Below are 23,766 nucleotides of genomic sequence, written 5' to 3'. Positions count from 1 at the left end.
CACAGCAGTAAGTCCCACAGAAGGGGCAGGAGGGCTGGCGTGGAAGGTGTCCAGTGATAGAGCTTCCCTCTTCCTCAGCCTTTCCGAGCTATGTGATGTCTGTCTTCTCCCTTCTTTTGGTCAAGTTGTTTGCTCTCTAGCTACCAAAGCTGAGTGCTCAGACTGCTTAGAATACCAATATCTGCGGTCAGCATTCGAAAGTGAAAAGTGCATCTCTGAGAGCAAGGAAGGGGGGCCTGCAGGAAAGACAGGGCTGCATAGCCAGTGCTCTGTAAGGTCAGTTGTTCTATTCTGATACAGGCTCAGCCATTCTAGTCTTGAAACAGAGTACTCTGTCTTAACGCCCTCCCATACCAACCCATCTGATTTTGCAGCTTTTTCCTAGCTGGCTTTCCTGCCTAGAATCTAACCCCCTGCCCCCTGCTGTCACCTAGCAGCTTGTCGGAACCCAAGTGCCATTCATCTTAGGTTCAATGCTTCAAGTAAAATTGTAAGCTTGGAGAGGACACGCTAAATTTTTTTTTAAGTAGGAATGCTGTTGTTTGCGTGTACACCTACATACCAAAAGAGGGCATCCAATCCCCTTTTAGATAGCCATGCATCACTGTGTGGCTGCTGGGAATTGAGCTCAGGGCCTCAGAACAGCCCATATTCTTTACCACTGAGCCATCTCACCAGCCCAGCAAGCTAATTCTTATAACTCCTTAAAAACTGACCCCAGGCATTCTATTACCTCGCTCCAGTGCCAAGACGTAATCAAAGCTCGATGGTTGTTAATTAAATGATGCTTAGACTGAACCCAGTTCCCTTGAAGGATTCTGAGCCCACAGACTGATGGACTAGGAAAGACGGGATATTGCCAGTCCTTAACCCGCTTTCAGTGGCCTGATAACCCAGTTCTGGCACCAAAGCCATGCAGTCCTCCCACCTCAGGCTTTTGGTTTTAGTTAATGGGAACCCACCATCAGCCAGCCAGGGACCAAGCCTTTGGAAAACCTTTGGCCACTTCTGGCTACTGATTTTGTGCTTAGCTGCTGTTTCTCTCTGTTTTTGTCACCTTGGATGGTCTTGGTGAGCTGGTATAAGGCTCAAGCCAACTTCAAGCTTAGTGTGTCATTCTCCTCCCAATTGCAGAATTAGAGTCTTGTGTCACTGCCCATCTCTGCTGCCTTATTCTTACCACCGGTGCCTGGTTCGGGCATCACCACCTTTAACCCAGAATTCTACCCTACCCAGCTGGTCTTAATACAAGGTCGTCCTTCCTTCTCCATTCCTTGTAGCCACAGGCAGCCAGTGTCATATTCTAAATTGGAACACAGTTCATTGAATCTCTGTCTTAGGGTGTCTATCGCTGTGATAAATGCCATGACCAAAGCAAGTTGGAAGGGGACGGTTTTCAGCTTACACTTCTACATCGCAGTTCATCATCAAAGGAAGTCAGAGTTCCTACTCACTCAGGGCAGGAACCTGGAGGCAGGCAGGAGCTGGTGAAGCTGGGAAGGGGTGCTGCTCCCTGGCTTGCTCCCCATGGCTTGCCCAGTCTGCTTTCTTAAGGAACCCAGGACCACCAGCTCAGGGACGGCCCCACCCACAATGGGCTGGGCCCTTGCCTCCTACAACCCAATCTTTATGGAGGCTCGCTCTTTTTTTGGTGGTGGGGGGGGATTTCTTAATTGAGGTTTCCTCCTCTTAGATGACTTTAGCTTATGTTAACTCGACATAAGACTAGCCAGCACAGTCTCTTTCCTAACTTTGTTTTGTACTTGGATGCTAGCAAGCATGCGGAGCTGGTCCGACCCCCTTGTACAGTGAGGATGGAACTCGCACCATCAAGCCTGCAGGCCTCTGCTGCTCCTGAGCCATCTTGCTAAACCTGGTGAAATCTCTTATTTCCTGACATCTTTAGCTAGCTGGCCATGTTAACGCACACCTTTAACCCCAGCACTCGGGGAACAACGGCAAGCAGATCTTTCAAATTCCAGACCAATCTGGTCTGCATAGTGAAACCCTGCCTCAAATAAAATGAAAATCTTTAGAACTCGCCATCTCTGGTAGATGTTCAAACCCCTTAGCGTGGCATTCAGGTCCCCTCCAGTGTTGTGAGTTTCTGCCTGCCTTTCCTCATACCCCACCCGCCCCTTTAAGTACGCCTCACTTAGCCTTCTACTTACTCCCCTCGATTCCTGAGCTCTGGTCTCCTGCTCTAGCTACTTGTGTTTCTCCCAGTATCAACAAGACAAAGAAACCTGTGTTTGAGTTTGTGTTTTGCAACCTGTTGGCATTCTACACATGGACAGTGTACTCAGAACATGTCTGAGGCTAATTTTTGTCTTCCTGGAAGAGTCCAAGTAGAGTCCATTGTATAGAGCCGCTTCCTAATTTCCGTTTTCCAAAGCTGACTTTACTTGCTGCCCCCCAATGGCAGTCCTGAGTGTCCTGGGAGCTCTGGACTGGGTTGAGATCCTTGACTCTTGTCTTTGCAGCTCTCATACCTTGAACAATAGAAATTGTTTTCTAAGACTCCAGTACATGGAGCTGGAGAGATAGCAGGTAAGAGGATTTACAGCTCTTCCAGAGGACCCAGATTCAGTTCTCTGCATTCCCTTCAGGCAGTTAACAACTGCTTGTAACTCCAGACCCAAGACCCTCTGGCCTCTGGCACTTGTGCACACATTGTGCAGAGGAGCACACACACGAATAATACATGGTTTAAAAAAGAAAAATCAAGAAGCCTGTCACGGCGGTGCACACTTTTAACTTGGGAAGCAGAGGCTGGCAGATCTCTGTGAGTTTGAAGTTAATGTGGTCTACAAAACCTAGGATAGCCAGGGAGGGCTACACAGAGAAATCTTGTCTTGAAAAACAACCAGCAAAAACGACTTCGGTGCATAAACCAGGGTTGGTGGTGGCATTCCTAGACTGTCAGCACTCCAGGGGTAGAGGTGAGAAGGCCAGCCTTCACTAAACAAGACCCTGATTTAAAAAGAGGCCACAGGGGTTGGGGATTTAGCTCAGTGGTAGAGCGCTTGCCTAGGAAGCGCAAGGCCCTGGGTTCGGTCCCCAGCTCCGAAAAAAAGAACCAAAAAAATAAAAATAAATAAAAATAAAAAGGCCACAAAGGGGTGGGAGTGAAGGAACAAGGACAGGGAGAAGGCTTAGTGAGTAAAAAGCACTTGGTGGGGCTGGAGAGATGGCTCAGTGGTTAAGAGCACCAACTGCTCTTCCAGAGGTCCTGAGTTCAATTCCCAGCAACCACATAGTGGCTCACAACCATCTGTAATGGGATCAGATGCCCTCTTCTGGTGTGTCTGAAGACAGCTACAGTATACTTACATGTAATAAATAAATATTTAAAAAAAAAAAAAAAAAAAAAAAAAAAAAAGCACTTGGTGCCAAGCCTGATGCTGGAGTTTGATTCCTGAGACCCAGGGAGGAAGAAGGCCAGTTTTCAAAAGCCATGACCTCCATACTCAGCCTCGGCACACCTGCCCACACACTTGCATACACAAAAATAGATTTTAAACTGGTTTATAAAAGTGTAAGGCAAGGGCCTGGAGAGATGGCTCAGAGGTTAAGAGCACCGACTGCTCTTCCAGAGGTCCTGAGTTCAAATCCCAGTAACCACAAGGTGGCTCACAACCATCTGTAATGGGATCCGACTCCCTCTTCTGGTGTGTCTGAAGAGAACAACAGTGTACTCACAGACATAAATATTTTTTATTGTAACGCAAAACAACTACCATGTTGTATGAGTTAATATTGGGCTACACAGAATAGACCAGCGATGCAGGAACCACTCATCTGGGAACATGGGGAGACAGAGGGTCAGCAGGTGCTGGTATAAGACTGCAGACCTGTCATGAGCTTGGCACTGGGAGCACATCAGTGAGGAAAGCCCTGAACAAAATCCAAGGAGCTTTTTGCTTAATGAGGGGCAACATCTTCAGCTGTGTGAGAGGAAGGGAGGAGTCGGGAGTTGTTCAAAGTTGGTAGGGCGGGAAAGTGGGGTAAGGCAGTGGTTAATCAGAAATAAGGATGGAGCTTGGGGGGCATGGCTGGGTGATAGAGCACTTGTCCTGCGTTGATGAGGCTATCCCAGCACTGCAGAAAAGGAGAAAAAAAAATACAGACTATATGTGGCTGTATTCCTACATCCCTTTGCTTTGGGGCAAAAGGCGTGCAAGGCCAACAGGGCATGGAGCTCTGCTCCCCTTTCCCCCCATATAGAAGGGGATTCTGTGGCCCTCACCCCTTTGTGGCCCTAAGAATCTGACTCCTCTCCCTTTGCTCCTTCCACCCTTGAGGAAGACCAGTCAACCTTTCAGCAACTCATGCCGGGCTGTGGGCTAGGCCCCCGACAACAGAAAGGACCCTTGCTCTCAAAGGATTCAGGTACTCAATTCAGTAAAAAGTGTCATCAGGTACTGTGCCCGTGTGTGCATATATGCCAAGGACTGAGGACTCAGGAGCTTTCTCCTAGACAATCTCAGAACAATGTCATCTCAGCCGTATCTCCCCCACTTAGGCCACGGCCATTCACTGCCCAGTATTGAAGGTGCCAGTGTAAGCGCACCAAGACCTGGTTAGGACGGAGATGTGAGGAAACCAATGGCCAAGTGCTGCTGCCTGGGGCTGCCAAAGGCTCGCAGAGGAGGAAGCCGATAAATGTCCTAGTCAAAATGATGACAACCTCAGGCCTTATCAGGGGAGAGCAGCTTCCCTTACCCCTTCCTCTCCCTCTAGCCAAGTCACAGTGTTCAGTGGTCAGCTACATGGGGGAGACAAGGGCAGTATAACCGTGGGCCGTGGTGAAGTAAGACAGACCAGTGAGTTCATGGTTACACTTTCCCGGGCCGAAAGAGATGGTGGCCAGACTTTTCACAGTGACAGAGGAGGAGAAAGGGGATTTCTGGGCCTGTGGCTGAGAAACTGAAACTACAGGACTTGGAGAGGAGCTTTTCTGGAGAGAAGGGAGAAGCAATGACTTCCGGTCATCAGCACCCATCCCCGGGACAGACCCTCCCTTTCCTAGTAGTTCCTAGAGACCGTGTGGTCCAGAGGCTATTACCCTCTGCCATGCCTGCTGCTAAGCCATGAGCTCCAGTCTGATAAGCCGAAACTTCCGGTGGTGGGGACTTGAGGGAAGGAGAAAGAGCTTGGCCATTCCTGCTTAGGACATTTGGGGAGAAGGAAGATGGCCAGAGCTTCATGTGTGTGGAATACCCTGTGGCTTCTGCAGTGGACACCACTGTTCCTGGGACCAAGTGCTGCTCCTCCTGCCTGGGCCTTGAACCTGGACTCTGTGAAGTTCTCTGTCTATACAGGCCCCAATGGCAGCCACTTTGGCTTCTCAGTGGACTTTCATAAGGACAGCCATGGGAGGTGAGCACTAAAGGAGAGAGGTCTGCCCCTTAGCAGTGCTCCTGTGGCTTCTTAGCGCCTAGTTGAGCAAGGTTGACTCTAGGGTCTGTTTGAGTGGTGCTCCTGTCAGGAATGCTGGGGGGGGGGTGCAGGTTCCAGGGAGGGCACTGTGGAGGGATAGCAACAGGGAGCACTGAGCAAACAAAGGTAAAAATGTCTTTTTCTTTTTCCCCAAGCGTCAGTGATGTGACTCACTTTACCTCCCTCTCCTCACCCTAAATTGACTGACTGGCAAAGCTACAAGTGCCTACTGGGTACACCTTGCTTTCCTCCATTCCTCGCCTCATCTCCTTCCAAATTACAGATGTTTGAAAAGAAGTAATAGATTGCTAACAGTCAGTATGGATCAGGCTTTGAGGTCAAACTGCTAAGATTAGAGTCCTGGCTTATCCACGTAGCTGTGTTTATCCTGAGTGACTTATTGAAATGGACACTGGAATGCCCAGGTCTGGGGAACAGTAATGACCATTCTCAAAGGCAGCAGCAAGAAATTATTTCTTCTGCCTGAGAGAGCCACTTCATCAAAAATCAGGTTCCCCTTCCCAAGATGGCTTGCATCCAGAGACTCTCCATGAGGGGGAAGGAACCTAGGGTTGCCTCAGTTCTGATGAGTATAAAGGGTGCTTCTCTAGCTGACCGTGGTAGCACATGCTAGTAAACCCAGTACTTGGAAGCTGAGGCAGGGGAACTACCACAAGTTAAATAGCCAGGGCCACATAACAAGATTCTGTCGGAATGAATAAATAGAACTCCTGAGCTGGGTGCCATGCCAAACACCTTTCATCTCCTTTAATGGAAACAGAGGTAGGCAGCGCCTGTGAGTTCGAGGTCAGCCTGCTAGTCTAAATAGTGAGTTCCAGGACAGCCAGAGCTACACACACACACACACACACAGAGAGAGAGAGAGAGAGAGAGAGAGAGAGAGAGAGAGAGAGAGAGAGAGAGAGCCTGTCTCAAAACAAATAAACAAAGCCAACCAAAGAAAACCCTCCTGGCTTCAGAGCTCCTGAGTGTTTCAGTACAACTCCTGTCGTTTCTTCCTCTGTCTCCTGTTTCTTCCCTGAAGGTCTGATCACGCGGACACAATAAGCATCCTGTGTGTTTATTAACATGCACACTCTTACAAAAGCGTGTTGCTGGGGCATACTAAATACCTCTCATCCGTTTATTGTATTAACTCTTCCAACAGCATAATTGGTTGCTATTACCTCCGTTTTACCTATGGCAGACCTGGTTTAAACAGAGATCTGCTAGGATCCTCAACCCTGTCAGCACCACACATCCCAGTTCACTCTCACCAACCTCCGCCCTTCCAACCAGTTCTCACTAAGTCCTCTCTAGAAGTTTGACAGGCAGAAATTTTGTCTGGTTCTTGTTGGGAGGGAGTAGGGGGCAGGAAATCAGCGTACAAAGTATAAGAGGTCTTTTCAATAAGGATTATTAAACCCTTCCCTTCCAAACCGAACCGACTGGTTTAGTCTGAGGTTAATTTCCTAAGAGTCCACTTTCAGCTGAAATGAAGAGGTCGGCCTCAATAGGTTATCTGTGAGGAAAGATGGTCCACTTTTTCCTATGCCACACCTCCTTCCAGGTACTGCTGGGGTAGTGGGCACTGGGCAGGATAGAAATGCTATAGTCTACTCACCCAGCTTTCCTATACAGCGTGTCCATCGTGGTGGGCGCCCCCAGGGCCCTAAACGCAAATCAAGAGGAGACTGGAGGTGTGTTCCTGTGCCCCTGGAAGGCCAATAACGGCACATGTACCTCGTTGCTTTTCGACCTCAGTGAGTCTCAATCATGGAGGGGAAAGGGGGAGTCAGGTGGAAATGGATGGCCGGGCTCCTGAGCGCCACCTTTTCTTGTGCCCTCCAGGGGATGAGACGCGAAAAATAGGCTTGCAAACTTTCCAAACCTTCAAGACCGGGCAAGGACTTGGGGCATCGGTCCTCAGCTGGAATGACGTCATTGTGGTGGGCACTGTGGACAGGTCAAAGGGAGCAAGTCCAGGGCAGGGACACGTTGGGGGAAGCCCGAATAAGCTCCCTTCCCCACTCTCCTGTGGGTCTGCTCTAGGCCTGTGCCCCCTGGCAGCACTGGAATGTCCTAGAAAAGTACGATGAGGCAGAGAAGACTCCGGTAGGAGGCTGCTTCGTGGCTGAGCTCCAAAGCGGGGGCCGCGCAGAATACTCGCCCTGTCGCTCCAACACCATGAGCTCCGTTTACTCACAGGGTTTTAGTAAGCGCTGGTCCGCCATTGGCTCCGCCCACTAGTCGCTGCAAGCCCCGCCCCACCACCAACCTCGAGCCCTGGGAGCCACGCCCTCCTCTATGCCACGCCCCCTCGGCCCCTCCTCTATGCTCTCCCCGCCCCGCATAGTTCCGCCTGCCCGCGCGAGACTCTTGGCTTGAACTCTAGTTCAGGGAGCCTCCCCTTGGCTGATCCCACTTGCCTCTTGTAGGCGGAGACAAGCGATACTGTGAAGCAGGCTTCAGCTTGGCGGTGACCCAGGCAAGTCACAGGCAAAAGCAAACAAGAGAACTCAGCTTGGTGGTTGAGGCAAGGGGAATCTCGAGTTTGAGGTCAGCCTGGACTACATAGCAAGTTTGAAGCAAGCCTCGGCTTCAAAATGAGACGGCTCTTAAAAGGAGAAGGGGTGGGGTGGGGAGGATGAGAATAAATGCATATGAGAATACCATATTCATACAGGCAAAGAGGTTTAGGGTTGTTCCAGAATAGGAGAGACCCTCTCACGACCAGGACTTCTTTTCCAGGCTGGGGAGCTAGTGCTTGGGGCCCCTGGAGGCTACTTTTTTTTAGGTATGTGCCCAGTAATCCAACCCACTCCCATCTCGCAGTTTGGGGAGAATCATGCTTCTGGCCCCCATAGTCCTGTCCCTGTGCCCTTCCTAGGTCTCCTGGTTCGCGTTCCAATTGAGAATATCATCTCTAGCTACCGCCCCGGTACCCTTTTGTGGCATGTTTCCAACCAGCGCTTCTCCTACGACGCCAGCAACCCAGTGTATTTCCACGGTTACCGGGGTAACCCTGGCATCTCCTTTCCAGGCTTCCCAAAACCCTGAGTCAGGTCCTGCCTCTGTTCAAGCCTCTGTGCCAATCTTAGCTAATCAACCCCAGCACAAAGGCACCCCGCCCTCTGTTCCTGCCTCTTCTCCCCACACATGTCCAGTTCCCATCCACACTGGCTCGCCCTTCTCGCTGTGGAGTCTAGTGAGATCTCCAGCACGCCTCAGTTTTCCTATCTGCACCAGGCAGTTTGTACGAATGACCTCAGTAGTCGTGACCCTTGAGCTCTTCCTCCTTGTTTTACTGGGAAACTGCTAAACTGTGCTGTATCTTCAGGATATTCGGTAGCTGTGGGCGAGTTCGACGGGGATCTAAACACCACAGGCAAGGAATGCAGTTATGGGGGCGGGAGGGGGGAGCCCTGGGGCAGGAGCAACCTCCGCACAATTTCCTCTGGGTCCTGGTGCGAGAATCGAGTTCATGGATACTAAGGATCTGATTTGCTGAGTCTTGCTCTCCCCAGAGTATATATTCGGAGCCCCCACTTGGAGCTGGACCTTGGGAGCGGTGAGTAGCCGCTCTCTCACCTCGTGGCATTCCTAACCCCGTGACCCTAGTCCTCTTGTTTACTCCCCCACATTTGTCAATGCCCTGCCCTTTCTCAATTGAAAGTGGGAGGCCAAAGAGGGAGCATGAAAGATACATTTTGGTGTCTCTCTCCATGCAGGTGGAAATTTTGGACTCCTACTACCAGACCCTGCACAGGCTTCATGGAGAGCAGGTGGGGGCAACGACCCAATGACCCCCTGGGCGTGACTGAAGTCAGGGAATTGGGACACACACCTAAGCTAGTTCATGGGATTTGAGGGTGATGGTGAACAGAAGAGGCTGAGTGCAGAGGCACAGACTGAAATGCTCTTCCTCTTGTAGATGGCTTCCTATTTCGGGCACTCGGTGGCAGTCACTGACGTCAACGGGGATGGGTGAGAGGAGGGAATGCCCCACCCCTACCCAGTTGGGTCTTCAATTACCAAAGGCGGGAATTACCATCTTCTCCCAAGGGTGGCTAAGACTTGACCTTGTGCCCTGCATCTTCCTAACTCAACTGCACCTAACCTTGCCCATCTGGTCCACAGGAGGCATGACCTACTGGTGGGGGCTCCATTATACATGGAGAGCAGGGTAGACCGAAAGCTGGCCGAGGTGGGCCGTGTATACTTGTTTCTGCAGCCTAAGAGTCTCCAGGCTCTGAGCTCACCCACTCTCGTGCTGACTGGCACTCAGGTGTATGGGAGATTTGGATCTGCCATTGCACCCCTGGGTGACCTCAACCGAGACGGCTATAATGGTGAGTGGAGGAGCTGCGTTTGGCCATAAGAGGGCTAGTAGCCCTCACAAAAAGATAGACTTAAGCCATTTATGATGGAGTACACCTGGAATCCCAGTGAGAGAGAGGCTGAGACACAGGGACACCGTGGATACCTGGAACTAGAAAAGGCTTGACTGTTGAGTGGAACGTGGGTACCGGTTCAAGGAATCCCATTGAGACAGTTTGTCTAGAAGCCAGCATGGTGATCCCTACACACAGACTTTGGAGAATGGAGTTAGAGATGGGGTGACTTTACAGATATTTAGGGCTTGGACTATTAGTGCTGGATGGGAAATGGAATATGGAGTCAGAAGGAAAGGGGAGTAGAGTAGGCGTGAGGAGCAGGGGGCTCTGTAGTTCCATTCCGGGCTAGCTGAGTTTGAAGGGCTTGGGAATATTAAGTGGAAACAATCCTCAGAACTGCTGCTATTGACTTCCCCCACTTCCATGAGAGAGAACCCAGGGCAACAAGATAAAGAATTTTGGAGAGTGGATGGGATCTGAAAGCTGTGAAATAGGAAGAAGCCCAGTGTAGAGCCCCAGGGAAGTAAAAGCGTTCAGGGAACACCCAGAAGGGAAGTTGGGAACCAGAATGATCAGATGTTGGGAGAGAGACCAAAAGATCAATGGCCCAATGCTCTAATAGAGTAGTTTGAACAGGAAGAAGGACTGGTCCTAGGAGCCCCTTCACTCCTGAAAGGTGCAGTTAGATGGGACCAGATAAAAATCATGGCATTAGCAAGAATGAGCTCATTGGTGGCCGTGACAAGAACCAACCAAGACCAGGCATGGTGGTGCATGCCAGCAATCCTGGAACTCCAGGAGTGGAGGCAGGAGGATCATAAGTCCAAGGTCATCATCCTCTGCTACATAGAGGTTGGAGAGCAGTCCAGGATACATTAAACCCTCTCTCAAAAAAACCAACCAACCACCCAGTGGAGGGCAGCTTAGGGACATAAACCGGAAGACCACGGGGGATGGGGCAGGACATGAATAGAGGTGAAGCACTCAGCCAGCGGGCAATGCAGACAGCCCTTTCCTGAACCTGAGACAAGAGAAGCAGAGCCACCATGGAATGGGGATGGGAACCATGGCAAGGTCATCTTTAATTGGAAGGATGGGGAGTGTGTGAATACAAAGGAAAATAGTATTTCGAGGAACTGGAGGGTCAGCAAGAGCTGTGATGCCTGCAGAAGCAGATGCTCCATCCGGCAGAGGCAGGAGACACTAATTCAAAGGTCACATGGAAAGCAGGGAAAAGTGAGCAGTAGGGTCCTTTACTGATGGAAGTGGGCTGACAGCCGGAAGAAGGGAGATAACTAGAAAGAAGTGCTATGAGGAGGTCCACGAGATGGGTGAGAGGCACTAAGGGTCCCCAGGGGGAGCTGTAGTGGGAGCCACAGTGCCACATCTGCTCTGTGTCTCCCACAGCCCTGGGCTGAATTAGCCACACATAGTCTGGCCAGGCTGACCCAAAACTGGGCACGGGACAAGAAGGCTGAAGAAATGAACGGCGAACTTAACGTCTAGGAAATTCATGAAGACCGAGTGAGACAAAGACAGAGACAGAGAGGAGGCGACGAGCCTGGAGGATACCATTGTAGTCAGAGGCCTCTGTCAGTCGTGTTTTTGAGACAAGGTTTCCCTGTATAACTTTAGCTGGCCTGAAACTCTCTATGTAGACCAGGCCGACCTCGAACCCACAGAGATCTACCTGCCTCTACATCCTGAAGGCGGGGATGAAATGCTTTTATTTGAGTTATCTATACAGTGATCTAGAAAATAACAAGATACACTGTAAAGAAAATCAGAAAACAATGAGAGGGTAGTTAAGATACACAGACATAGATCTAAATTAGTCTTAGGCAAAGAGCTCATAAAATAATGAGGCTATGCTAAAAGACACACTTTCAGGGAAGGTCTTAAAGTCCTTGGTGTCAATGAGCCTATGATGTGACTGTGAGTGGTGTCAATGAGCCTATGGTGTGACTGTGAGTGGTGTCAATGAGCCTATGGTGTGACTGTGAGTGGTGTCAATGAGCCTATGGTGTAGGTGTGAGTAGTGGTGTCAATGAACCTATGATGTGGGTGTGAGTAGTGGTGTCAATGAGCCTATGATGTGACTGTGAGTGGTGTCAATGAGCCTATGGTGTGACTGTGAGTGGTGTCAATGAGTCTATGATGTGACTGTGAGTGGTGTCAATGAGCCTATGATGTGACTGTGAGTGGTGTCAATGAGCCTATGATGTGACTGTGAGTGGTGTCAATGAGCCTATGATGTGGGTGTAAGTAGTGGTATCAATGAACCTATGATGTGGGTGTGAGTAGTGGTGTCAATGAGCCTTTGATGTGGCTGTGAGTGGTATCAATGAGCCTATGGTGTGGGTGTGGGTGTTGTCAATGAGCTATGATATGGGTGTGAGTAGTGGTGTCAATGAACCTATGATGTGGGTGTGAGTAGTGGTGTCAATGAGCCTTTGACGTGGCTGTGAAAGTTTGCACAGTGAGGATGAAACAATAAACATCTGGAGAATAGGGTTTGTTTGTTTGTTTGTTTGTTTATTGGTTTTGTTTTGTGTTTTTTTTAAAGATTTATGATTCATTTTATGTATGTGAGTACACTGTCGCTGTCTTCAGACACACCAGAAGAGGGCATCAGATCTCATTACAGATGGTTGTGAGCCACCATGTGTTTTGCTGGGATTTGAACTCAGGACCCCTGGAAGAACAGTCAGTGCTCTTAACTATTGAGTCATCTCTCTAGCCCTGTTTTGTGTTTTGAAACAGGGTCTCAATATATAGCCTGAGCTGGCCCAGAACTCAATATATAATCAGGCTGGCCTAGGACTCACAGAGATCCGCCTGCCTCTGCCTTCTGAGTGCTGAGAGCAAAGGTGAGCGCTAGCACAGCAGACCCACCACCACCACCACCCCTTACTGGGAACTGAGTGTAGGACCTCATATGTACTAGGGAGTTCCTTTCCTCAGCCTAGGCTCAGTTATTTAATCCTCCGGGACTCAGCGTTTTCATCTAATATGGAAATTATAGGATAGGGTGCAGCTGAGTTAATAGAGAGCTTGCCTAACATACAAGAAGCTTCAGCCCGGGGTTGGGGATTTGGCTCAGTGGTAGAGCGCTTACCTAGGAAGCGCAAGGTCCTGGGTTCGGTCCCCAGCCCCAGAAAAAAAAAAAAAAAAAAAAAAAAGAAGAAGCTTCAGCCCACCATAGACGGCGTGACGGCGCCCGTACGTCCTCCTAGACGTGGGAGGTAAAGGCAGGAGAACCAGAAGTCCAAAGTCATAACAAATGACTTGGCTACATAAAGCCAGTGTGTGACATACGCCAGCCTGTGTCAGGAGCATGGTGCCACACACCTTTAATCTCAGCACTAAGGAGGCACAGGCAGTCAGATCTCTTGAGAATTTGAGGCCAATCTGGTCTACATAGCAAATTCTAGAGCAGCCAGGGCTACATTGAGAGACCTTTTCTCAGAAAAACAAAACCAAAAACCCCGTCTCAAATGAACACTAATAACAGGAAACATGATTAACAACACCCAATTATACAGGAATAAAGGAAATCTTTTGTTTGTTGAGACAGGGCTTGTGTGTGTGTGTGTGTGTGTGTGTGTGTGTGTGTGTGTGTGTGTGTGTGTGTGTGTGTGTGTCTAGCCCTGGCTGTCCAGGAACTCACTCTGGACCAGGCTGGCCTTGAACTAACAAAGATCCACTTGCCTCTGTCTCTGGATTGCTAAGATCAAAGGCGAGCTCCACCAAGGGGCTGAGTAAATGGATAGACAGTGAAGACTGTTGGAACTTTTGTAACAATCTGTTAATAATTGATGGATTTCTCTCCTGCCTCCTTGATACAGACTTTGCACCCTTCTCTTGGTCTCCCAGGAGAACAGGGCTAGAGAAGCAGCTCTGGAGAGAGTGGCAGAATCCTCTGGGGAGTCTCAATCACAAACAATCTCTCTCTCTCTCTCTCTCTCTCTCTCTCTCTCTCTCTCCAGATGTTGCCGTGGCTGCCCCTATGGGGGTCCCAGTGGTCAGGGCCAAGTGCTGATATTCCTGGGTCAGAGTGAAGGGCTGAGCCCACGCCCCTCCCAGGTCCTGGACAGTCCCTTCCCCACAGGCTCTGGCTTTGGCTTTTCCCTCCGTGGTTCTGTAGACATCGATGACAATGGATACCCAGGTGACTGTGGGTTGCAGCCAGTCAAGACAGGCCTTTGAGCACTTGCTGGAAATATGGAGAAACGCACGGCTGGGGGTTCATGTCTGCCCTGGTGCCAGCTGTGGGTTCTAATGGCGTACATGGCTGGGATGCTTGGATTTGGCTGCAGGACAACGTGAACTTCCAGGGGGTTCATAGTATGGAGAATTTTTTGGAAGATACGGACTCACTCTGCCCCACACTAATAGCCACTTTTGACCCTTCTCCCTATGTTTATAGACCTGATCGTGGGAGCATATGGGGCTAGCAAGGTAGCTGTGTACAGGTGAGCACTGGCTGGGGGAGGGGCCATATCATCAGAGGAGGCTGAGTCAGGAGGGACAGAGTGGTGAGCCTCCTCCAATCCCACCAGAGCTCAGCCTGTGGTGATGGCCACTGTCCAGCTGATGGTTCAAGACTCTCTGAATCCCACACTGAAGAACTGTATCCTGGAGCAGACCAAGACACCAGTCAGCTGGTGAGGAGGTGGCGCTCACAGACTTGCCAGGGTTTGGGACCTTAGGAGACCCTAACCCACAAAGCTGCCCTCATCTTTGTAGCTTCAACGTCCAGATGTGCGTGGGAGCCACAGGACACAACATTCCCCAGAAGCTGTGTGAGTGGCGTGGAGGGAGGGGTTGGAGGAAGGGAGGTCTGGGCGTCCCCCACTAGAGGGAGACCTGGATTCTTCCTGCTTGTCCTGCAGACCTAAAGGCAGAGCTGCAGCTGGACCTACAGAAGCCCCGTCAGGCCCGCCGGGTGCTCCTGCTGGCCTCTCGACAGGCGAGCCTCACTCTGAACCTGGACCTGGGTGGAAGAAACAAACCCATCTGCCACACCATCAAGGCCTTCCTTCGAGTATGCTCAGGCTAGAATGGGAGGAGCTGGGTGTCCAGTTCTCCTGGAGCCAGCCTAGGACTCCAGCAAAGGGTGTGGGCACAGCAACAGATAGCCTGACTCTTGCCCTGTGCTAGGATGAGGCCGACTTCCGGGACAAGCTGAACCCAATTGTGCTAAGCCTCAATGTGTCACTGCCCCCAGAAGAGACTGGAGTAGCCCCTGCTGTGGTGTTGCATGGAGTAACCCATGTCCAGGAGCAGGTAGGAACAGCGAGATAAACAAGATCCCGGATGGGGAAGGACTTCATTAAAACCGTGCATCCCAAACCCTGAAGTCATCCCAAATCCTGATAGATTCCCCCAAATCTCAGTGTCCCCCCCAAACGTTGTTGTAACCCCTAAGCCAACTATCACCAGAACGTTGGCATCATCCCACACCCTGGCATATACTCCAATCCTTTTTCTTTTTTTTTCTTTTCTTTTTTTTTTTTTGGAGCTGGGGACCGAACCCAGGGCCTTGCGTTTGCTAGGCAAGCACTCTACCACTGAGCTAAATCCCCAACCCCCATATACTCCAATCCTTATTCTCTAGAGTCTGAAGAGCGCCCCTGGAGCTGTGGTTGTTCTCTGAGCTCTGAGGTGACCCCTAAACCTCGTACCCCTCAGCTTACCCACACATCCTATTGCATCCCCTAGACACGGATCATCCTGGACTGTGGGGAAGACAACCTGTGCGTGCCCCAGCTCCGGCTCACAGCCACCGCGTGAGAGAACCTTCCACTCTACCTACCCTGTACCTCCCTGCCCTGAATCCCCTTTCATGACCCGGGCCTCTAGGACTAAACCAAGCACTCCCCATACAGGGGGGACTCCCCACTCCTAATTGGTGCTGACAATGTGTTGGAGCTGAAGGTCAACGCATCCAATGATGGCGAGGGGGCCTATGAGGCGGAGCTGGCTGTGCACCTGCCCCCGGGTGCCCACTACATTCGGGCTTTCAGCAACGTTAAGGTGAGGTGCCACCTCGGGGCATAGCCAGCAGGCAGCAGATGTGAGAACCTTGAGTCCGGCCTCTCACCCAAAGATCTAGTGTTTTAATGCTTTGACTATAAAGATGTATGATCTGCCCAGCTCTCAGACGCAGCATTATACAGGCACAATGTACGTATGAGAACCATTGGCTCATATGTTCAAGTGTCTTGAACCCTGTTTGTTTCAAAATCCCCGAAAGGCTCAGGAAGCAAATGATAATTAGAATCGCTTTAACATCTGCTGGGGAGCTGCGGTAACAGTTCAGCTGCTAAAGTTCTTTCCACCCAAGCAGAGAACCTGGCTTTGGCTTCCCAGAACCCACGGGGAAAGCCAGGCACAGCATTGTGAGCCTGGACCCTAGTGCTGGATTTGGTGATGGGTACATCCCTAAAGTTCATTGGCCAGGCAGGCTTGCTACAGCTAGGAAACCCTGTCTCAATAAACAGCTACTGGGGAGAGATACCTGATACTAACCTCTGGTTTCTGTATTCATGCACGCACACATACAATCTGCTGGCTTCGTCTTTCCCTCTCACATTATAGGAAAAACATTTAAAGTAAGTCAGATCCAGACTTTGTGCATGCACGTGTGTACATATGTATTCAGTCATGCAAGGATGTATGTAACATGTGTGCATCTGTCTGTGGAAGCCAGTTATCAGTTCTATGTCGTTCTTTTTTTTTTTTAAGATTTATTTATTTTATATGTGTGAGTACACTGTCTCTGTCTTCAGACACACCAGAAGAGGGCATCAGATCCCATGACAGATGGTTGTGAGCCACCATGTGGTTGCTGGGAATTGAACTCAGGACCTCTGGAAGAGCAGTTGGTGCTCTTAACCACTGAGCCATCTCTCCACCACCAACCCCCCCCTTTTTTTTTCTTTTCTTTTTTTTCCAGAGCTGGGGACCGAACCCAGGGCCTTGCGCTTGCTAGACAAGCGCTCTACCGCTGAGCTAAATCCCCAACCCCACCAACCCCCCTTTTAAGATACGGTTTCTCTGTGTACCCCTGGCTGCCCTGGAACTTGCTCTGTAGACCAGGCTGGCCTCCAACTCAGAAATCCATCCACCTGCCCTCGTCTCCTGAGTGCTGGAATTAAAGGTGTGCACCACCACCTGGCTTATATTTTGTTGATGTAATTTATAGCAACTAGGTCACTCCGTAATATTTTTTTTTTATTTCCAAAATGGAAATCCTTTAAAAATAGTAAAAATAGCAGTGCAGAAATAGAAGGTGGCAGTCCCTCGAAATCCCCCAGGACCCTTCCCCCCGATTGTCCAGCAAGTCTCCTGCAGACATGTAGGACACCCCACGCTCACACTGCCCTGTCCTGCCTCTATGCACTTCCAGGGCTTTGAGAGGCTCGTGTGCACTCAGAAGAAGGAGAATGAGTCCAGGCTGGCACTTTGTGAGCTGGGCAACCCCATGAAAAAGGACACTCGGGTAAGGGCTCCGTGCTGTAACTCGAGCTACGTCCCAGGTGGATAAGCTCCTGGGGTATGAAGGCGGAGGGTAGTAATGGTGTTTGGAGCAGGGGGGATGGGCCCAGAGTGGACACTGGGGTGGTGACTTTGGCTTTCCCCTCTTCCAGATCGGAATCACGATGTTGGTGAGCGTGGAGAACCTGGAAGAAGCTGGAGATTCTGTGTCCTTCCAGCTTCAGATCCGGAGGTATGAGTTGGGCTGCGCGGCTGCCTCCTGTCCTTCCTCCATCCGACCCTCATGCACAGACCTTCCACAGCGGAAGGCCTTCACAAGAGCCCTGCTCCCCTTTTCCTCAGTGACTTGTTTCTGAGTCTCGGGCTCCCAGAGGACAACCTTTCTCAGGTCCAGTCAGGATGATATGCTCTTTGGGGTGGGATGAACTCTCCCTGAGCCTTCTAAAATTCTGCTGTCCCTCTTCTTCACGCCCTCGCCCCTCCAGCAAGAACAGCCAGAATCCAAACAGTGAGGCTGTGCTGTTGCCTGTGGCAGTCCGAGCTGAAGCCACAGTGGAGCTTCGAGGGTGAGAGCATGGGAAGGGAACATGGCAGAGGAGGCTATGGTTAGGAGGAGGAGGTGGGCGTGTAGCTTGGTCCAATGCGTGATTAGCATCCCCCGGATCTCATAAAAGGGTAAACTTTGAGGGGTCCTGGAGGATCCACCAGAGGTCCATCAGGGAGTCAGATGCACTCTGGGGGCCTTGGACACTTGTAGGAACTCCTTCCCTGCCTCCCTGGTGGTGGCAGCAGAAGAAGTTGACAAGGAGCAGGATGATTTGGACAGCTGGGTTTCCAAGGTGGAACACACCTATGAGGTAGGAAGGAGCCTCTGAGTAAGACGGGGTGGTAATGTCGGTGGTGGAGGGGACAGTGGCGGTGGCAGTGGCGGTGGTGGTGGTGAGAAGGTCCTGGAAGCTACAGCCTGGCAGCTGAGCCACTGGCCACCCCACTGTCTCCACCCCCAGCTCCACAACAATGGCCCTGGCACTGTGAACGGCCTCAGTCTCATCATCCACCTTCCTGGCCAGTCCCAGCCCTCAGATCTGCTCTACATCCTAGATGTGCAGCCAAAGGGGGGTCTCCTTTGCTCCACACAGCCGCCCCCCAAGCTCCTCAAGGTAAGATTCTAGGAGAGAGAAGGAGCTGTGAGAAGGACACCGGACCGATAGCCAGAGCAGGGTGTGATGCAGACCCTGGAAGCCAATTGATTGTGCCCTTGCCCCCCACTCCCCAAGATGGGCCGGAGGCTAACCACTCCCAGCCCTTCTTCCATTCGCCGGATCCATCACGACCGGGACCGCAGAGAGGCATCCCCGCAGGGGTCCAAGCAGCCGGAGCAGCAGGACCCAGTTCTGGTGGTGAGAAGGCTCAGCGGGGCTCCAGCTGGGGCCCTTAGAAGAAGGTGGGAGGCAAGGACAGTGGTGCTGGTGAGATGCTGGGCCGGGCACTGGGCAGAGAGGACACGTGGCGCTCTCTCTCTCTCTCTCTCCCTCCCTCCCTCCCTCCCCCCCCTCTCTCCTTTTCCTTTGAAGAAATATCATGAGCCAGTGTGGTAGTGCACACCTTTCCTCCCAGCAATCGGGAGGCAGAGGCAATTAGATCACTGAGTTCGAGGCCAACCTGGTCGGTCTACAGAGCTAGTTCCAGGATAGCCAGGGGCTACACTCGAAAACTGGAAGAAAAAAAAATTGCCAAACCAATGTCACAAAAACACCGAGTACCGCACTCAGGCTATGGATGGCCCCTGCCTCTGAACCTCATCCCTGTATCCCTGCACTGTTGAGCAAACGGAATATAGAGGAAACGATCTGAACGAAGCTCAGCCAGACACCAGCGCTTCCTGACCCTCCTGGCTCTCCCTGTTGGGTCCTAGATTGATGGGGGGATGATTGGCATGGAGGGCCTGTGAACTAACTTACGACACATCCCCCTCAGAGCTGCAACGGCTCAGCGCCCTGTACGGTGGTGGAGTGTGAGCTGCAGGAGATGGTGCGCGGGCAGCGGGCCATGGTCACGGTGCAGGCCACGCTGGAGCTGTCCATCCTCCGCCAGGTGGGGCTGGAAGCTGGTGGGCGGGGCGGAGCCGTGGGGGCGGAGCCTGTGGGAGCAGGGCCTGTGGGGACGGGGCAGGAGTTTGCTCTGGGTTTGAGCGGGTTCACACAGGCCTAGGGAAGATTTGCTTTGGGGCGGGGATGGGGTAAAACCCGGGAAGAACTCAAAAGCAGGGAGTCCCTGGCTTGGATCGAGGCCGTCTCCAGGCCTCGAGTGGCTGCAGTAAGCGCCTGTCACCCTCGCCCCCTACAGAAGCCCCGGGAGCAGTTTGTGCTGCAGTCGCACGCCTGGTTCAACGTCTCCTCCCTACCGTACTCGGTGCCGGTGGTCGGCTTGCCCAGCGGGCAAGCTCTGGTAAGAGACCCTAGTTCTCCTGCTATCAGCGCCCAGCCAGCGTGAGGTTGGACCTCCGCAGGGCTGAGGGGCGGAGCCTCCCTGGATTGAAGGACAAGGTCTGAGGAAGAGGGGCGGGGTCTCTGTGGGACTGAGTTATGGTTACTAGGAGATGGTTTGGCTGGGCATCTCGCTCCCTGGTCACAGGCCCTCTGAAGTGACATCTAGTTTGCCATCAGGTGCAGACACAGCTGCTTCGGGCCTTGGAGGAGAAGGACATCCCTGTCTGGTGGGTGCTGGTAGGCGTGCTGGGCGGTCTGCTGCTGCTGACCCTACTAGTTTTGGCCATGTGGAAGGTGAGGCTGACAGGGAGGCACAGACTTCCCAGGTGATCATAGACTAGCAGACGCGGGGTATAGGACCTTTCTCATCTCCGTATCCGCTATTAGAATGCCATTTTTCTGAGGACTTATGCTGGGCGTGTACCATCCCTCCCATCCCCTTGCCCCCCCCCCAAGCAGGACGCCTGAAATCCACAGGCCTTCCGATCCCTTTGCTGTCAGGAAGTCAGAGGAAACTGAGACCTGCCCTCAGAGTTTCCTGACTGCCATGGGCAGGGTTCACCTCCTGTCCTAGTAGGTTTCTACAGCTGTGATAAAACACAATGACTAAAAGAAACTTGGGGAGGAAAAGATTTATTTAACTTTACACTTTACAGTAAGTGAGATAAACCAAGGCAGGAACTTGGAGGCAGGAACTGTAGTAAATAGAGACCTTGAAGGGCAGCTTCTTAGAAGCATGCTTCCTTGCTTGCTTGCTTTCTTTTCTTTTCTTTTATTTTATTTTATTGTATATGAGTACACTGTAGCTGCCTTCAGACACACCAGAAGAGGGCATCAGATCTCAATACAGATGGTTGTGAGCCACCATGTAGTTGCTGGGATTTGAACTCAGGACCTCAGGAAGAGCAGTCGGTGCTCTTAACCACTGAGCCATCTCTCCAGCCCCCTTGCTTGCTTTTTTTTTTTTTTTTTTTTTTTTCGGGCTGGGGACCCGAACCAGGACCTTGCGCTTCCTAGGTAAGCGCTCTACCACTGAGCCAAATCCCCAACCCCTTCCTTGCTTGCTTTCTTATACACACCCCAGGGTCAACTGCCCAGAGAGGGCACCACCCACTGTGGGCTGGGCGCCTACATCTATTAACAATTAAGAAAAGTCTCATTGGGGCAGTAAGGATGGGCTAAGAACACTGGCTGCTCTTCCAGAGGACCAGCGTTTTGTTCCAGCACCCACACTGTCACTACCCTGTTACTCCAGTTCCAGAGGAACTGACATCCTCTTCGGGTTTCTCTGCATATACTGCACAGACACACATGTAGGCAAAGTGAAAATGCCCATACACATGAAATACAATTTAAATTACACTTTTATAAAAAAGAGAATGCCTCCAAGCCACATGGCCACAGGCTAATCCGTCTGAGTAATTTTGTTTCCTCGTTTGTTTTTCTGAGTCAGGGTTTCTCTTGTGTAGTCCTGGCTGCCCTTGGAACTTGCTCTGTAGACCAGGCTAGCCTGAAACTCAGAGATAGCCCCTGTTTCTGTCTCTCAACTGTTGGGATTAAAAATGTGCACCATCGTGCCTGACTGACCTGGGTAATTTTTCAATTAAGGTTCCCTCTTCCCAGGAGACTTTAGGTTTGTATCAAACAACTGAAGCTGACTATGACAGCATCCAGAGCTACCCTCCTCCTTGTCAGGATGGGAAGCTAAAGGATCTAGATCTTCCTAACGCTGCAACCCTTTAACATAGTTCCCCACGTTGGTGTGGCCCAAACTATAAAATTATTTTTGTTGCTACTTCATAACTGTAATTTTTTGCCACAGTTATAAATTGTAAGGTAAATATCCGATGTTTTCCAATGGACTTACGTGAAAAGGTCATTCAACTCCCGAAAGGGGTCTGGACCCACAAGTTGAGAACCTCTGATCTAGACCCTGTCCCTGGCTCCCAAGAGGGTCACTCACTTCTATGTGCAGGGGAACATAGGGATGAGTTCTGTGGAGGGGGAAAAAGGTTAAAGCCAAACATGGTGACGAAAACGTAACCCTAAATGTTTGGGAGTGCAGGCTGCACAGCAAGTTCTAGGGCAGCCTGGGCTGCGTGAGATCCTGTCTGAAAAAACAGAACAAAACAGAATAAAACAGAAGCTGATGCCTCTGGGGATAAAGATACTCGCCACCAAGTCTAATGACTTGAATTCTAACCGGGGGACCCACATATTAGAAGGAGAGAACCTTTTATTTTTGGTTTTCAAGACAGGTTTTCTCTATGTATCCTTGGCTGTCCTGGAACTCACTCTGTAGACCAGGCTGGCCTCGAACTCGGAGATCCACCTGCCTCTGCCTCCTGAGTGCTGGCACTAAAGCGGTGTGCCACCACTGCCCAGCTGAGAGAACCAATACTTAAAAGCTGTCTTCTGACCTTTAAACATGCACACGCATAAATAAATAAATTGTATTTTTTTCTTTAATCTATGAAGGAAGCATCTCCCAATTTTTAAAAAAATATCCCCCTTCTCAGATGCTGGGGCTATATCCCCACAGCGTGCTTTTTGTTTGGGGCAGCTGGTGGAGCATGTAACCTCCGTGCCCTGACCCCAGTTCCTGTGCCCTTCCCCCTCCAGGCTGGCTTCTTCAAGCGGAATCGACCACCTCTGGAGGAAGATGAAGAGGAAGAATGACAGCGGGGTGAGGGTGGGGGCTGGTGAAAAGGCCAAGTATCTGCTTTTTCTTTGCAGCCAATTGCCTCTGCTCAGAACTCCACGGGTTCGAACCATGGGGTCCTCCCTTTCTAGCAGACCAGGTGCATCCCTTTTTTCTTTTTCCTAATAAAGAGTTTGACATCAACATCCACCATGCCTCTCTTCACTCTTCGGTCTGAGAAGAAGCGGGAGCTAGAGGGATGTTTGTGGGGACTGGGGCAACTTGAGCCAGGACTGACAGGGCAGCAAATGACTGCCCTGGAGCAGAGAGCAGGGTGTCAGGAGTGAGGGAGCAAGGGAGGAATCGGAAGGGCCTCCCACGAGACTCTGGGCAGTAAGTTGGGGGTTAGGAGTGCCAGAGAAGTAATGTTGGCTCTCTGGTATCTGTTTTGTTTTGAGGCAAAATCTCACTATGTAACCCTAGATGGCCTAGAACTAGCTCATTGTATAGACCAGGCTGGCTTCAAACTCAGATCTCTCTCCTTAAACTTCCCAGGTACTGGAATTAAAGCCATGAGCCACCATGCCTGGCTCTGCGGTGCACAGCTTTAAGCCACCCGTTTTGCATAGTTTTGGAGGGACAAACCTCAAAGTAGTCCAAGTCTTGGGAAAATAACCTTCATCTCCTTCCTCTCTTTCCCCAAACAAAGACCTTTAAAGTGCTATTCTGAAGGAAGAGAGGCAGAAGAAACTGGCTGGGCTAAGCTTGAGGAGGACTGTGCCACACCAGGAAGGGGACAGCAAATGTTGTCCCCTGCAGGTCCCTGGTGCTGATCCTTCTGAGGAGACAGGTCTTGCACTAGAAAAGCAGGGTGCGGTACAGAAGGCATAGATTTCCAGCTGTGTTGGGGGGGGGCAATCAGGCTATTCTCCGGAGTTCTGTGGAGTTTGTTGGTTCACATGTGCCAGAAATGGTTTTTGAGCACCCAACATGTGCTCAGACTATTCCAAAGCTGGGCTGAGCAGTGAATAGAGCTAGTCTCTATCCCATGGGACCTATGTTCAAGAAGATGAATGAACTAAGCCAAGAAATAAAGATGTAGCCAGTGCTGGTCAGGGCTGCGAATGAAAACAGAGTGAAGGGTCTGCAATCCCAGCTATTCTAGAGTAGAGGCAGAAGGATCACAAGTTCGCAGCCTGCCTGGGCTACAGAGTGAGTTCAGGGCCAGCCTGGGCTACAGAGTGAGTTCAGGGCCAGCCTGGGCTATAGAGTGAGTTCAGGGCCAGCCTGGGCT

General features: G+C 51.0%; 1 protein-coding gene across 1 annotated transcript; it reads left to right on the top strand.

The window, feature by feature from the left end:
* The first annotated feature begins 5,157 nt into the window (after positions 1-5,157).
* On the top strand, positions 5,158-22,682 carry Itga2b (integrin subunit alpha 2b). Its single transcript, XM_032912432.1, is given in 31 exon segments — positions 5,158-5,382; positions 7,084-7,205; positions 7,294-7,391; positions 7,495-7,657; positions 7,881-7,930; positions 8,194-8,239; positions 8,333-8,461; positions 8,783-8,830; positions 8,970-9,013; positions 9,174-9,227; positions 9,377-9,429; positions 9,583-9,794; positions 13,829-13,840; positions 13,843-14,010; positions 14,269-14,314; positions 14,402-14,506; positions 14,589-14,644; positions 14,735-14,886; positions 15,003-15,128; positions 15,564-15,631; positions 15,731-15,878; positions 17,254-17,346; positions 17,495-17,574; positions 17,828-17,908; positions 18,100-18,199; positions 18,350-18,502; positions 18,620-18,742; positions 19,320-19,436; positions 19,689-19,790; positions 20,009-20,125; positions 22,454-22,682. Coding segments are annotated over 31 exon segments (3,111 nt in total). The 5' UTR covers positions 5,158-5,194; the 3' UTR covers positions 22,511-22,682.
* Positions 22,683-23,766: the final 1,084 nt, after the last annotated feature.

Source organism: Rattus rattus, chromosome 9 (assembly GCF_011064425.1).
Source record: "Rattus rattus isolate New Zealand chromosome 9, Rrattus_CSIRO_v1, whole genome shotgun sequence".
Classification (NCBI taxonomy): Eukaryota; Metazoa; Chordata; class Mammalia; order Rodentia; family Muridae; genus Rattus; species Rattus rattus.
Note: the sequence above shows the minus strand (reverse complement) of the source record. Positions and strands in the feature narration are given on the sequence as shown.